This window comes from Amblyraja radiata, chromosome 14 (genome assembly GCF_010909765.2).
Source record: "Amblyraja radiata isolate CabotCenter1 chromosome 14, sAmbRad1.1.pri, whole genome shotgun sequence".
NCBI classification, from domain to species: Eukaryota; Metazoa; Chordata; class Chondrichthyes; order Rajiformes; family Rajidae; genus Amblyraja; species Amblyraja radiata.
In genome coordinates this window covers 27,580,507-27,596,309 of record NC_045969.1, presented here as the reverse complement: position 1 = coordinate 27,596,309, position 15,803 = coordinate 27,580,507, and the positions used below count along the sequence as shown (strand labels likewise).

Genomic DNA, 15,803 nt, shown 5'->3' with positions numbered 1-15,803 from the left:
ACGAGAGCAGATATTGCAGGGGGTTATAATAATAATAATAATGGATGGGATTTATATAGCGCCTTTCTAGAATACTCAAGGCGCTTTACATCGCATTATTCATACACTCCTCAGTCACACTCGGTGGTGGTGAGCTACCTCTGTAGCCACAGCTGCCCTGGGGCAGACTGACGGAAGCGTGGCTGCTAATCTGCGCCTACAGCCCCTCCGACCACCACCAATCACTCACACACATTCACACACAGGCAAAGATGGGTGAAGTGTCTTGCCCAAGGACACAACGACAGTATGCACTCCAAGCGGGATTCGAACCGGCTACCTTCCGGTCGCCAGCCGAACACTTAGCCCATTGCGACAGCTGGAGGAGCTTATGTGATGGGGTGGGATGATCTTAAAGAGGAGTTTGAAGGCAATATTGAGAGTGGCTGTACTTGAACTGTTGTAGGTCAGTGAGCACAGGGATAATTGATGGACTGGATGGATTTAGTTAAACAGTGCATCTCACTTGTCTCACCTTACTTCATCCATTGGGGTACTGTACAGTCTCACCCCCGCCCATCTTTGCACCTTTGCAGTAACCTTTGCAGAGCTTCATCTCTCTCTGGGATTTCATTCCAACTGTTAGCCATTCGTCAGTTAAAGCAGACTTCCCTGTTATCAATCTTGAATTTACCTTTCATTATTGGATCTCACAATTTAATCTAAGAAGCTTTTCTACATTGGTTACAATTTTATAAACCTTTGCAATAAATTTCCATCACCTCTTTTCATCTCTTCGAGGTTGAAAGCCCATGTCTCCAATTTTTCAGAACATTTCAGATCCACAGCATCAAAGATCAGACAGCCAACTGGCAATGATGAATTATCAAAGCTGAGATAATAACAGGTCTTAATTAAATGGCAGCAAGTAGATTTTTAAAACAGGAAATGCTTGATTCCTTCTTGTGTGCAAGCAGTCATGATTTAATCTTCAATTATCTTTGATTATGCTTTCATATTGACCATAACATCAATAGCTGTTGAATATACCAGGTGAAAAGTTTATCTGTCTTCATGTGCATTAAATAGTTCCCCTATATTTCCCCCTGTTTCTTGCACGGTTCAAGTTTCCAACCGCAATTCTAGTGAAATTTGTATAGGTGTTCAACAATCAGGGTGTAGTTTTACTGATGAATGCTTCGTAAAGGACATTGTAAGCGGTCTCATAAAAAGACATAGACTGAGTAAATGATTCAAGGAGGAGCTGAAAGTTTCCATGTATATTATAACATCCCAATAACAATCCTGCTGGAGAATGATGCTGTAGAAGAATTGGATGTCCGTGTATAAAGGAAACCCTTAACACTAAGAAAATAGTAATTGTCTGAGTGGCAGAGAGAGAAAAAGAATTGAGATATTGGTGCAAAAGAAATATAACATCCCACTGGCACATGGGAATCTCTGGCTGATCATCGCTCAAAACGGTGAAGGAGCATGGAGAAGATGGTGTTGACAACCTGAGGCCATGCATCGAGAGCATAAACCCTGTGTAAGCTGTGGAAGGATCCAGCAAATGAACCATCAGCCACCTCCTGCACTAGCCGTGGAAGAGACTATGGGTCCCAGATTGGCCTCGTCAGCCACCTCAGAATCAACAGAACCAGAGTAGAAGCAAACCGTCCTTGATCCTGAGAGATTGCATAGGAAGGGATGCTCTTCTCAATATAGCTATAAAACACGGCTATTCATCTGATCCTGTGATGCTCTCTCTTCTCCTCACTTCCGTGTACCACCGTTGGAACTCATTCTGCTGTGTTCGCAACCTCCAAATTCCAAGTATTATATCGTATGGTTCACTGAAACATGTTGAATTACACTTTAAAAGCACAGGGGCCATGGCAGGCTTTTTACTCAGATGAACGTGCTCTACTTTTAGCCAGACCAGTCTGTTTACTGTGTGAGGTTTGGCATCATTCGCGCACTCGCTACATGTTAAATATCTTACGCAACCTACAAGCACTGCTGTGTAAAGACAGCTATTTTCTCAAATTGGCAGGTATCTTCTCCTTCTTGCGTATGGTGTGCACAGCCTAAAGTTGTAGGACAACTTGTTATTGGCAGGTATAATTTTTCGTGATGTTCCAATTGCATTTAATGCTTGGTTTGCTCTATTCACTTGTTGCATTACACAAACAAATGTTTTAGCTGCTGGAGACTGGTTAACTTGGAGGTGGACATATCAAGTGGGCACAGTCCTTACACTCTATCCAACATCCACTTGAAAGTTTCTGCCATCGTACCATGGAGTTACTTGGATATATTTGGTTGCCACCCCCCACTTTATGTACTGTCATATTAAAGTGTCGCTAGCTGGTTCCTTTGATGCAAATTGCCTTCTAAATTAGATTTTCTATCTGAATATGAATAAACATAAAGCTGTGCATTGCAAATATGTCAGCAATGTCAGGAATAGTTTTATTACTCAGAAAGATTGTTAACTTTATTGCACATTTGTTGTGGTGTAATATCGAGGAAAAACACAATGTGGTTGTGATTTAGAGGGATTTTTTTCCAGCATTCAGTGTCAGCCACGAGCACAGGAATCCTCTTTCCCTACTGCCTGCATCGTGTTGAAAGTCTTTGAATAGCTTTTTGCCCAACTCGTTATGTGGCCATGCAGTTTTTGTTTTGATAATATTTCTGTGAACTACTTAATGAATGTTTTACTCTGGATGAATTATAGTAACATTATCAGGAACCTGGTATTAGTAAGCTATATATTTTGCTTATCTCTATGCTATCTAGCTTATCTACCTATGTAATGTGTGTGTATTATCACAGGTTTACGAGCTGGACTTGCTGCTTCAATTGCTGGAAGCTCAATCATCAGCAAAATGTTACTGGCAAACATCGACCCTTTTGGAGCAACACCGTTCATTGATCCTGATCCAGACTCTCTGTAAGAAGTGTAATCTCTTCACCAGTTTTTATGGTCTGTGTAGTGCTGACTGAGAGTCATAGGAAATGAAAACTCTCGGTCCTTTGCACGTGAACGCACTTCAGGCTCCATCTGTGCAGTCATCAGATTTGCACAGAAGCGTATGTGACCGTCTGCTCCGTCATTGTGCTCACCATTGAGCCCAGCAGTGAAGCAATGACTAGCTGAGCAAAGGATTGAGTCTGGGTCCTCTTCAAATTTGGCAATCCCTGTTCGGGCTCTGAGCAATTACCTTAACCTTTGAATAGGGTCACTTACTCTGTGGAAAAAGGGAACTGCCTGCCTGTTTTGCTTTATTTTTATATTTGAATTACTTATTAGTGCATTACTATGGTTTAATTACTCTTAATTTAAATTACTTTAATCTTGTTGAATAAATGCTTCTGCTAATCAGAGATATTTAAAAACCATTTAAAGCCTTCCATAGCCAAAGGCTGTCAGAGCATCCCTTGGGCAAGGTCTGAAGGTAGACCGTCTGAGGGCAGCTCACTGACTGGAGCCCGCTCTATTATGATGGATGCTGGTCGGGTTCTGGACTGTCAGCTCACCCGATGCTCCGCATCTGGTGGAAGTAAGAAGTGGCCAGCAAGTCCTGGCTATGAGCTGGGTATTTGCTAATATTACTTAGAGTATTTGCCAGATTAAGGTCCTCCCAGTTTACAAATGTCCGACAGTGATCGAGCGTTTGGGAAACGGCAAGATTGTCTTTCTGCCGTGTAGGACTTCATTTTGCGACTGCTTTTCCGCATTGCGCACTCTTCTGTTTACGAACAGTTATCAGGAATTGAAACTGGGAAGGACCAGTAAATTTTCTATAGGGGAGATTATTTTAATGGGTGCTTAATGTACACCTAAATTGATATTTTTGCAACAAAAACTGTGTTTTCTTTCCACAATCCAGGGAAGGCTACACTGAGAAATGTGTTATGAACAATTATTTTGGAATTGGATTAGATGCCAAAATCTCCTTGGAATTTAACAACAAGCGTGAGGAGCACCCTGAGAAATGCAGGTAGCTAGCTACCTGTCTAACTTTATCATTGGAGAATTAAGGTGAAGGGTTATATTACAAAATCCTACTCTGTGGGACTAAGTTACAAGTTTCAGGCAGTTGTGATCGAGACATAACATTCTAAAGATTACTGATGTACGAGCATGACTCGTCCTATGTAATGTGTGTTCAGTGCTAGAGACAGAGATGATAGGGTCACGGCCGCATGGAAACAGGCCCTTCAGCCAGTTGAGTCTGTGCTAACCACCAACATGGCAAAAGATGCCTGCAGCCCTGCAGCAGCTGGAAAATCCAACCCTCTGATCTCCCGAACATTTGACCGTATGTACGGGCTGTACTATGTTGCGCATTTATCAGCTGGGGGCTTATGGTTGGCAACCAGTAGATTCTGTATACCTCAGTGGACCGAGGATGTGTTAAGCAAAACTGTCACGGAGTCTACATTTGGTCTCTTCGATGTACAGGAGACCACATCAGGAACACTGGATACAGTAGATAAGGTTAGAAGAGGGACATGTGAACCTTTGTCTCACCTGAAAGGACTGTCAGGGTCTCTGGATGGAGTTGATGGAGGAGGCTTAAGGACAGGTGTTGTATTTTATGTGGTTGCAGGGGAAAGTATCTAGGGAGGCGGTGGTTTGGGTGGGAAGGGATGAGTGAATCAAGGAGCAAATTGGTCTCTGTGGAAGGCGGAAAGGGGTGGAGCGGGGAAGATGTGATTAGTGGTGGGATCCCATAGGAGGTGAGTGCCCATGGCATAGGATGTGAGTGCCCATGGCAACATCTTTAACTTTGAGAAAGTGAGAGGAGTCAAAAGAGAAGTTGCTGAGGGTGAGGGAAAGTTCCGCCAGGCAGAGGAGAGCGCTAGTTGAGGGAAATTGATTGGGTCTCTGTACGAGGAAGAACCGGGGGGCCTTGAGATATTTCTGGTGTGATCTAGGAAATATTAGTGAAACAAATTCACAGCTTTCTGAACATTTTGTCAATGTACTTTGCTTAGAAGTCGGACAAAGAATATGATGTGGTATGGCGTGCTTGGTACCAAGGAATTGCTACAGCGAACCTATAAGAACTTAGAACAGAAGGTGCAACTTGAGGTAAGCTTTGTGTTTCTCATAATGTTGAACTAATCAGTCAAGACATGTGATACAATTACATTAAGATGTCATGAACCACCTTAAATAATCGATGTTTGACAAATCTAGATGCCACAGTCATGGGAGTTCTCTGGCCAATTCTCTAATTAACTATTGGGGATGGTTTGAAACCTAATTGTGACATTTTTTGTGATATTTTACAACATACATTTCTTCTGTAGTTCTTGGAATTATGTGAATACTGTTACTTTTATTTTCCATTTTTAAGTCCTGATACTATATCGTGCATTTAGACCCTGGGTTTCACTACCTACATTTGAGAAGCTGTTCCTTAAGAATGGAAGATGTTGAAGCTCTATTCATAACATCTAGTGTTATTTGGTCCCACCTGGGGTGAGGGATGTAGAAACATGAGGTGGAGGATCAATTCAAGGATATTGAGAGCAGGTGGAAAAATGAGGAAGGGCATTATTTCTCCCTGTTTCTGTTAGGAGTTGTGCAGGTCCTATCTGTAGAAGACTTTGCCTAAAACTCTGCTACATTTCCAATAAATCTCCTCGACTTCTCTAAAGATGTGACATCTTCCCAGGTTCTCAGAATTAATTACGATACCTAAGCTTAAGCCTGACAAGTGTTCGACAAAAATTTAGAATAATTACCTTGCTTTTATATTATACACTATTAATAAAGGCAAAGATTCCAAATTTAATAGTTGAACTTTTTTTATGTGTACATGTATAATCACATCTTCCATTTCCCCATTATTTTGCATTGCTATCACTTCCTACAACTTTGCCTTGTTTCATCATTATGCATCTGCCCATTACATCTATCTTTTTGTGCCCTTCTGGCATGTGGTATTCTCAATGTCATTTGGTGCAGTTTTAGAGAGACATAAGTGGTTCCCAGTGCAATATTTTATTGTGGACACTCTTAATCTTAATTTGAATAGAATGCAAAATTGGGGATAGGTATAGTCATATTGAAATATGAATTTTCTTAACTGATTTATTTTGTGTGTTACAGTGTGATGGACAATACATTCCTCTACCCAGTCTCCAAGGCATTGCTGTATTAAACATTCCAAGCTATGCTGGTGGAACTAACTTTTGGGGCGGAACAAAAGAAGATGATGTAAGTTGAGTGAGGTTTGGTCTGTGCTCTGTATTGAGAACCAGGAACATTGAATAAATTAATTTACTTTTTAGCCAGTGTAAAAACCAACTGTTGTAATGTATTAGGTCTTGAGCTGCAAAAGGAGAAAACATACACACTGAAAAGCCAACTGCAGTCCAGACAATCATATTTATTATAAGCTTGCAGCTTTATTTATGGAAGCTGGTAAGATCAATCTTTCATGCCTCCCTAAATTTCATTGAATATTTCCTGTGCTTCTCCATCCCATTTGCACACTACTGCTTCTCTCCACCTTGGGCACCAGGAGCAGGAGCCTACGTTGCTGAGGCTATATTCCGAGCTTCTTGCCCATGGTGTACAATTCTGTACACGTCTATTTATTCTGGAGCTACCTCTCTGTTGATGCTAGAAGATGAACAGAAGTTGCAAACTCAACAAAAAGGACAGCAGGGAACCCATCACTTATTGAACCACGTGTCATTTCCTTGCTTTCCTCACCAGATGGATCTCTCACTGAAAACACATAACATTGGATATATTGTAAGTGAGAAACCTCACTTCCATGGTCCATTTGTATAAATCAACATGTTTTATTTGCTTCTAATTGCAACATAAAATTTGTTTTCTGCTGTCTCAACACTGTCTATTGCTTTTAATCTGTGTTTATTCAACCTGTGAAACCTTGTGTTGTCAATAAAGCTTCTGGGGCTAGAAATAACCAATATGTAACGAGGGGGAAAAAAGCAGCATCTCTGGAGAACACGGATAGATGATATTCAGGGTTGAGATCTTTCTTTAGACTGAGAAATATAAGACTGTAATATAATCTAAAAGTAAAAAATTGCAGGTGTTGAAATATAACAGAAAATGGTGGAGGCCCAGCAGCATCTGTGAGGCGAGAATCTGAGCAAACGCTTTCTGAAAGGACATTAACATGAAACATTAACTGATTTTCTTTCCATAAGTGCTGCCCGACCTGGTGAGTCTTTCCAGCATTCTCTGTTTTAATTTCAAATTTAAAACTGTATTTTGTTCATCCACCAATCTTACCATTATCCTATCATCAATCCCTGATTATGTGTGAGGTTGGTCCTAATGGCTTCTCTGAAAATTAGATCTTCCTCCAAATGTGTAATAAATGACTTGAACTACAAACTGGGCCTGCTCTCCAAAATCAAATTCCGAAAAGTTTGTCAAAAGTGGAGAACAATTTTTCACAGTAATCTTGCACATCCTTTCAAAACAAATGGCTGGTAAACCAGTAAAAGTTGTAATTGCTGTTGTATTCAGTCACACAGCCATTCTGTCCATCCCAGAATTGTGAATTATGTGTCCTTTTAGATCTTTGGTGCTCCTTCATTTGATGACAAGATCTTGGAAGTCGTGGCTGTATTTGGAAGTATGCAAATGGCAGTATCAAGAGTCATCAAGCTTCAGCATCACAGAATAGCTCAGGTGGGTTTATTAGTCAAAGTTTCTTTCAAAATAATTGTTACCTAATTTCCATATAATATGATTTATCTGTTGTTCTGTGATGTAAGAACTGTTATGTTTAGAACCTTTGCATGGATTTATGGAACCACGGGCTTCTTAGCCAGTCCTTTCTTCACAGTTCTCATTCGTACTGTAGTTACTTGTTGTTCCATTTTTCAGTGTATCTTCTGGGAATTTAGTTAAAGAAAGAGATTCTTCAACCCGCCGAGTCTATGCCAACCATTAACCACATTTATACTAATCGTATGTTAATCCCACTTTTTATTGCTCTCACATTCCCGTCAACTGCCCCCAGATTCTACCCCTCACCTCCACACCAAGGACAATTTACAATGGTTAATTAACGTACCAGCCATGTCTCGGGTGTGGGTGGAAACCAAACACCCGGATAAAACCCACATGATTCGAGGAATGTGCAAACTACTGCTGCCAACTATGATGCCCTCACAGTCACCATTCAAAACTGATGTGCTACCTTTCTTCCCATTGCTTCCACCACCTGACATACACAGCTGCAGCGGCAGCTGAATTTGCACTCCATTCTTTGCATGCCATCAGTCTGTCTACAGCTGAAATAATAAATTAACTATATTGATTGTTGTAACTGAAGAGAGAACCAGTGCCTGTTTCCAATAATGGAACTTTTGACCAGTATCAGTTCCCTGAGCAGAATCTGTTACAACCAATCCAGCAGGTTTATTCTTGTGTGAAGCACCAAATAATATCCCAAAAGGGAGCATAATCCTACCTAACATTACATGTGCTTCTAACATCTTCAAATTCTATTTCTGTACTACCTCCATTCACCCACCAACCACCAGTTGGATCGAGCTCATTTACTGATCGAGATAATTGTTAAAAGCCATTTTGTCTTTGAAGTCTTTTTCTCAAGTACCCAGCCTGTACAGTACTCTAATTTTCTTGAATTATTTGAGATAATTTCTGTTTAACAACATCACTCTAAATTAGTTTAAAGCTGACACAGGTCCTCCGTGGTTATCAACACCTAATTTATGGACGCCTGTACATACGAACGAGCTGCAACAATTGGGGGCTGGGTCAAGTTGAGTAGTTGAGCAGATTCATCACCTGAGTCAGTGAGGCCACCTATTGGATGTTCATCCCATTCCTGCTTCACAGTTGTTATCGTGATCTTGTCCTGCAAGATCTTTGTTCATTTCCAACTTACAAGAAAGTTGTGTTTCAAACAAATTCGCAGGAGCAGAACCCTTTCAACACCCATGGACTGTCTGTATAACAAATTATGTACTGGTCTTGGACACTTATTTTCCAATATGCTTTTGTTTTTTGCCATTTTTTGCTTTGGACTATGCTTATTTTGTTTCCTTTCCTTTGCCTAAGCTAACATTTTTTCAGCAATCCCGTATTCCTTTGAACTTGGCATGATCCTTACTGAGTTGTCAAGTGCCACTTCCAGATTGATTTAAAATTTAAGATGAATTTTTCCATTCACTTTATGCAATATCATTGAAACTCATTAACCACATTATGCTGCTGTTATGAACACGAATCAGATAATTTACAGGGAACTCATGCTGTGTGATATCAAGGACGTTTTTGTTTCCTCTAGATGTGGTCCTGGTTGTTGATGTGATGGACGACCCACAGTCGCAAAGGATGTAAAATGAAGGCACAAACTGGCAGTTCCTAGTTGATTACAACTAGTTTAACAAAGGGCAACAAATAGCTCAACATCATCATTTAATAGACACCTACCATAGATTTTGTACTAAGTTGTTACACGCGACTGTTTATACTGTCGCTTAAAATTCATCCTTAGTTGGATTTTATTTAATTCATTCAGTTTTAATTTAATCTCACAGCAGTATATTTCCTATAAGATAAATATGAATCATGACTCGCGTACAATAAACATACTGAAGCAGACCATTTAGCCAAGTTCTTCACTGTCAGTGTTTATGCAGCATGAAACTACTTTCTCCTCCCTGTCCCATCAGTCAGAAACTACAATAGATTGAAAGCATGTACCACACGATTCAAGAACAGCCTCTTTCCCACTGTTGGCTGACTCCTGAACAAACCTATCATATGCTAAGGATGAATTCCTAATCTTCCAGTCTAAAACATTGTGGCCCTCGCTCAGTTCCTCCAGCACTATATATTTTACCTCCTTATATTCTGGTTGTTTCCTTCCATGCTTGCAACAGCATGACCACACTATCTACAAGGCAGCATATTATTAGAAGCCATAGCTGCATCTGTTAATGTACCTGAATATTCCAAATTGTACATCCTTCGGACTGTTAAACAATACTAACTCTCAGCTTTAATTTAAAATCAATCTGTAAAACATCTGTGTAGCTTAGACTAAAATAACCTCTCTTTTTCTCATCCAGATCCATGTGCTTGAATATTAAAGCTGATTATTCTTCATTTTTCCCCTTCATTTCATAAATTAAGATTATATAGTGTATGCTGTTTGGGTGACAAGAGTTGGTGAAAGTTCTTATTCAGTTGCTTATAAACACTGAAGTTAAAGTGGCATCATCCTCTGCAGTGTCGGTCTGTGAAGATCACCATTCTGGGAGATGAGGGCGTGCCAGTACAGGTAGATGGAGAGGCGTGGATCCAGCCACCTGGGGTCATCAAAATCGTGCACAAAAACAGAGCGCAGATGCTGACAAGAGACCGAGTAAGTAGGCAAGAGAATATATTTCTAAATCACCAGACATCATTTCACCTCCTCTTATTCATTGCACCATTGAAGTTTTATAGGCTGCTATCTGACTTGCTGCGATGATACCCATGCAGTTTTCATGTGCATTGCAGGCAAGCAGTTTGGTGGACAGGTAAGAATAATGTATTCCAAGTTAAGCTACAGTTCCTGTTATGAAGTCTGATATCCTGACTGACTTTAATATGATTTACATATTTAGTGTAAAAAATAAATTATTCTTTCAGTTGGATAAATGTAAAAATAATAGAAACTTCGGGGCAGTGAACTAGGATTGGTTGGATAACAGGAGTTGGTTAACAGACAACCTGGGACCTGGGGGATAAGAGAGGATTGCCCTGTTACGAGTAGCTAAAAATCGATTGGCATTTAGAAGAATAGTTGTGATCTTAGTGGAATTTTTTAGGGTTATGACAGGGTAGTTGTCAAGCTGTTTTCCTCTAGTAGGAGAGTCGTGAACAAGGGAACACAGAAAAGATATAAGGAGGATTTCATGTAGAACAGTGGTGCAAAGGGAATCCTACTCGCAGATGGTGGTGAATCTCTGAAATTCTCTACTCAGGAATTTGTGGAGGCCTGATCACTGGGGATATTTAAAGAGGAGATAAGTTAGTTTTCAAAAGATCTGGCAATTAGGGGATATGTGGAACTGGCAACGGTAGAGAGAATGAGGTCTGGTGCAGATCAGCCATGGGGTGACAGAGTGGCCTGCTCTGCTCCTTTTTTCTTGTGTTCTAATACAGACTTAGAGTGCCACCTCTCGCAGGAAGATGTAATTACACAATAGCAGGTTTATACAGATTGATGCCATGTCTGGCACTTTGGGGCCTGGCTGGTGCCAGACCACAGGGAATCCGGACCACAGAAATTGCTACTTCCTCTGAGCAAGAGAACTGTTCCCTTTAAATATACACAATCCTAGGGACATGTAGTAGTTGCAAAAGCTATCCGTAACTCGAAGTTTCTGTGAGTCATAAATGTTGTCAGGTGAGATAAATTGTACTGGCAGGTTAATAAGCTACAGATTAGTACAGATCCTAGTCTCTTAGAACTGAGTTAGAATTAGTTACTTAGTCATAGAGCATGGAAACAGGCCTTTTCGCCCAACTCATCCATGCCAATCAGGATGCCTTCCTGGGCTAGTCCCATTTGCTTGCATTTGGCCCATATCCCTGTAAACGTTTCCTATCCATGTACCTGTCCAATATCTTCTAAACATTGTAATTGTACACACCTTCACAACTTCCTCTGTCTGCTTCTTCCATATACTGACCATCCTCTGTGTGAATAATTTGCCCCTCAAGTCCTTTTCAAATGTTTCTCTTATCTTAAATCTGTGTCCTCTATTTTAGACTACTCTACCCTTGGAAAAAGAGTGTGACATTATGTATGCCCAGCATGATTTTATATTCCTCTATAAAGCCACTCAATTTGCTACATTCCAGAGAAAATGTCCCAGCATATCCAGCCTATTTTTATATCTCAAGCATGCCAATCCCAGTATCATCCTCTTCAATCTTCGCTGCACCTTTCCAGTTTAAAGACATAATTCCTATATCTGGCAAACAGAACTGCACTCAATAATCCAAGTGTGATCTCACCAACGACTTGTACAGTTGTACCATGACATCCCAACTCCTGCATTCAGTGTTCTGACCAATGAAGGCAAGTGTGCCAAATGCCTTCTTCGCCACTCTGTCTCTCCGAGTCACCTGTAGCATGCCAGACCACAGGGGTTGCTGGACCACAGAATGGTGGACTAGTGTGTTTCACTGTCTTGTTTCAAGTGAACTGAGATGTACACACTCATGCAACATTGAGAATCGTACTGGGGATACGAAAATCCTGTTTACTGGAGAGCCTATTCTTGTTAGATCCAGGAGGTTTATGAAGGAATTTAATAGAAATGTTATGAATGAAAAGGTTTTGTTGTACTAAATAAATCTATTTGGTCCAGCAGCTCGTTACTCAAGGGCTACCAATGTTCGTTGAAAAATTAGATAGAAGAGTTTATACTCAGTGTTGATTTGGCAGACATACCCTACTATCTACTTGAAGTAACATGAATTTAATGATTGGCTTTTTTAACTTTACATTTTAAACATGTTTTTGTCGGGAGTACTGTTCATTGATTTTATTTAACAAGGTGTACTAAATGTGTACTTCTTTAATGGTTCTGTTTCATTGCAATTGACAAAGTGTTTGCAATCTGCTTACAAGTTTAAAAAAAAATCAGATAATTAGTTCAAGCTTAAGATGTACATGTGTGGGTGGCAGAAAAGTAAATACCCATAATTAAATAAGAGATGGCAATAACAGTGTTTCAAAAAATAAGACAGTGTAAGAAGAAAATAAATTGAATTACATGGCAGAGTAACTATTATAATACAGTAAATAAAAGTTTGTTTTTGTCACCTTTAAAACATCTGTGCTGTCATCTGTGCTGTCATCTACTATTTTAACACATTTGGTCTTGTTTGAAATGGGCAAGGAGCAGAAAAATTACTATCAAGAACAGTGTTCCTCAAAACATTGCCCAAATTGTTCACTGTGAGCAGAACTATTCAAACATTACCTCATTATACTATCACAAAAGTTGATCCAAAGTGCTGGAGTAACTCAGTGGGTCAGGCAGCATCTCTGAAGAACATGGATAGGTGATGTTTCAGACTGAATATATAGTATCTTTTTCAGGCTGAATATATGGTATATATTACTGATACAGGTAGTACACATTTCTAATACTTCACCTCATTCTTCCAAAATGTACCACTTCTTACTTTGATTCAGATTCAGATTCAGATTCAATTTTAATTGTCATTGTCAGTGTACAGTACAGAGACAACGAAATGCATTAATGAACTTAATCCGTCATGTTTTTACCCAATTCATTAATCCATCTGCTTGGTCTTCAAAGTTTTTTTTATCATCTTTCTCACTGCTTACTGAATGTCAGTGTTTCTAAAACGTACATATCTCAAGATTGTACTCTGTAACCCTATTCCATGTTTTTAATATGTGTCTATAACATTAAGGTTCCTATGACTGGTGGAAGTCCAAACTATGCTTCCCTTCATCCTTCATCATGAAAATATCCCATTCATCACATTTTTTATTTTTTATTCCATAACCAACTTTTTTAATTTACCAAAAAACCTATTAAGTGGTTCTTCATCTGAAGATCTAGTACAATTTACCACATAAAAAACTCATATCAAATTAATTTGTCACAATTAACAATTTCTTAACAAGCTCTTAACAATTTCATTCATGTGGCTATTTATTTTCTTAGCTAGCACCAATGGGGTTATTGAGGAAGAGAAGGGAAAAGCCATAGATGAGTTCATTTGAAGATGAAGAAGGGGATGAATTTAGAAGCAAATTAACTCCGATTGGGCATGGGCAGGAAGAAGGACCATGATTGTTGTCATTCATCAGGAAACAAGAGGGTTAATAAAGTTTCTTTGGCAATTCTTTTTGTTTAGAGGAAGGGAGTAGAGTCAAATAGGATGTTGTCCGATGAAGGAGAAATTATTCTTCGTAAGAACAATTGCCGGCAAGCAGGTTGATTGAGGGCAGACTTTCCATATATCGATATAGAGATATGGCGTGAAAACAGGCCCTTCAGCCCACTGAAACTGTGCTGACCACTTAATTTAATGTTACATTAATCCCCATATTGCATCAACTTATCCCAGATTCTGCCATTCATCTACCCACTCAGGGCAATTTACAGTGACTGATTAATCCACCAGCCTGCATATCCTTGAAATGTGGGAGGATACTAGAACATACACAGGAAACCCACGTAGTCAATCAGGGAACTTGCAATATCCACACATACAGCACCTGCAGTCAGGATTGAACCAGGGTCACGAGCTTTGAGGCAGTGGCTCTACCACCTCCACCATCATTTGTGTAATGGAAATTTATGGGTGTCATCCAAGTGAGACTCGAGGACCAGTATGGCTGGAGATTAAAAGAAAAAAAAACTATTAGGGCCAGGAACCTGGAGATTTGAAAGTGGAGAATTCAAGGATGTAAATTAGAAGAAACTGGACATGAAGATGATAAAGATAAGATTGGAAGCAAATATTTCCAAAAAAGAAAGGCTGAATCATTAGGGCTACGAGTGGACCTCTGAGGTTGCAGGCTATCGTTGGCAGAGGTGGGTGATTTTGATGGAGAGGGGCAGGGTATACAGCAAGGTGTGCAGAGGGGATGAGGCAAGTTACAACCTGGCCACTGCCTTCATGAGAGAGGTTTGGAATGAAGCAAAAAAAGTACAAATTAAATAATGCCAATCTGAAAAAGTAAATGGTCCAGAATTTTCTGCCTAATAATAGCATTTATTGATGTTTCACATCTGTTATTGATGTGTAAACTGTCTACCAATTAGTGGAGAGGAAGTGAAAGGCCAGGAGTTGTGAAAAACAAGAAGAAGATCGATGATTTACGCTGCACATGCAAACAACATCCTGACCTTAACCTCCTTGTGATCTGTGCAAGTTAGAGCATTTGCCGTTACGCTGCTGAAGAAAATTGGGACTGAGCATTAACAATCCAAGTATGACCATAATGAGGAAAGTTATTCGTGTCTGTTGATGATCAACTTCTATGGTCCAGAACGTCAATAGTCTTGTTTGCATATCCAGCGAATTGCAGAGAAGACTTTGAGCTGCAGAAGGAAGAAAAAGACTGTGGGCTGTCCTGCACCAGCAAGCTTTGAACCATTGAGTCACACAGCACAATTGCAGGCCTGTTCGCACACCATGTCCGTGTGTATCCGTGCCACAGCGTTCATTATTCACCTTCTTCCACAGGCATTCGAGAATACTTTGAAATCCTGGGAAGACAAACTGCGGTATGACTCTTGCAGACCAGCCCTGAGACCCCATCTGTACCCGCAGCAGTCAGTAGACCTGGCCACAGAGGAGGAGGTCACCCAGCTGCAGCTCTGTGCCCAGGCAGCCGAGGAGCTAATCACAAGGTACGTCACTGCACGCAGCTTGTCATTCCAGCAAGCACGTGGACAAGTTGCCATTGAAGAGTGCTGAGTCTTTAACTTGCAGACGTCCCAAGTGCTTGGGTATCTTGAGGATAAGTGCAAGCTTGGTCAGGATATTTGAAGGTTAAAAATAAGGCATTGAAAGCTGTGGTGTGTAAAACCAAGGAAGACCTAGGGTGGCAGGGATAGTGCTGGCATGAAATGGTTCATTCTTCACGCCACATTTTAGGGTGAGTGCAGCAATCTTAACTCCTCAGCCTCAGGTGAAAAGAAGACTTGCATTTATATCATCCTCGGAGACCGGCAGTCAATCACTATTGGTGTCAGAGTTATACAGCATGGAACCAAGTCTTTCGAGTCAA

At 40.3% G+C, this 15,803-nt stretch overlaps 1 protein-coding gene across 5 annotated transcripts in view; it reads left to right on the top strand.

Annotated features, from left to right (window-relative positions):
* The window catches only part of dgkh (diacylglycerol kinase eta), a 285,492-nt gene that overhangs the window by 234,164 nt on the left and 35,525 nt on the right, over positions 1-15,803 (top strand). For all 5 annotated transcript variants that reach the window (XM_033032903.1, XM_033032904.1, XM_033032905.1 and 2 more), the window contains 7 exons: positions 2,821-2,938; positions 3,879-3,989; positions 4,990-5,086; positions 6,113-6,220; positions 7,565-7,678; positions 10,257-10,391; positions 15,257-15,423. In XM_033032903.1, the coding sequence (XP_032888794.1) occupies positions 2,821-2,938; positions 3,879-3,989; positions 4,990-5,086; positions 6,113-6,220; positions 7,565-7,678; positions 10,257-10,391; positions 15,257-15,423 (850 nt within the window). The remainder of the gene's footprint in view (positions 1-2,820; positions 2,939-3,878; positions 3,990-4,989; positions 5,087-6,112; positions 6,221-7,564; positions 7,679-10,256; positions 10,392-15,256; positions 15,424-15,803) is intronic.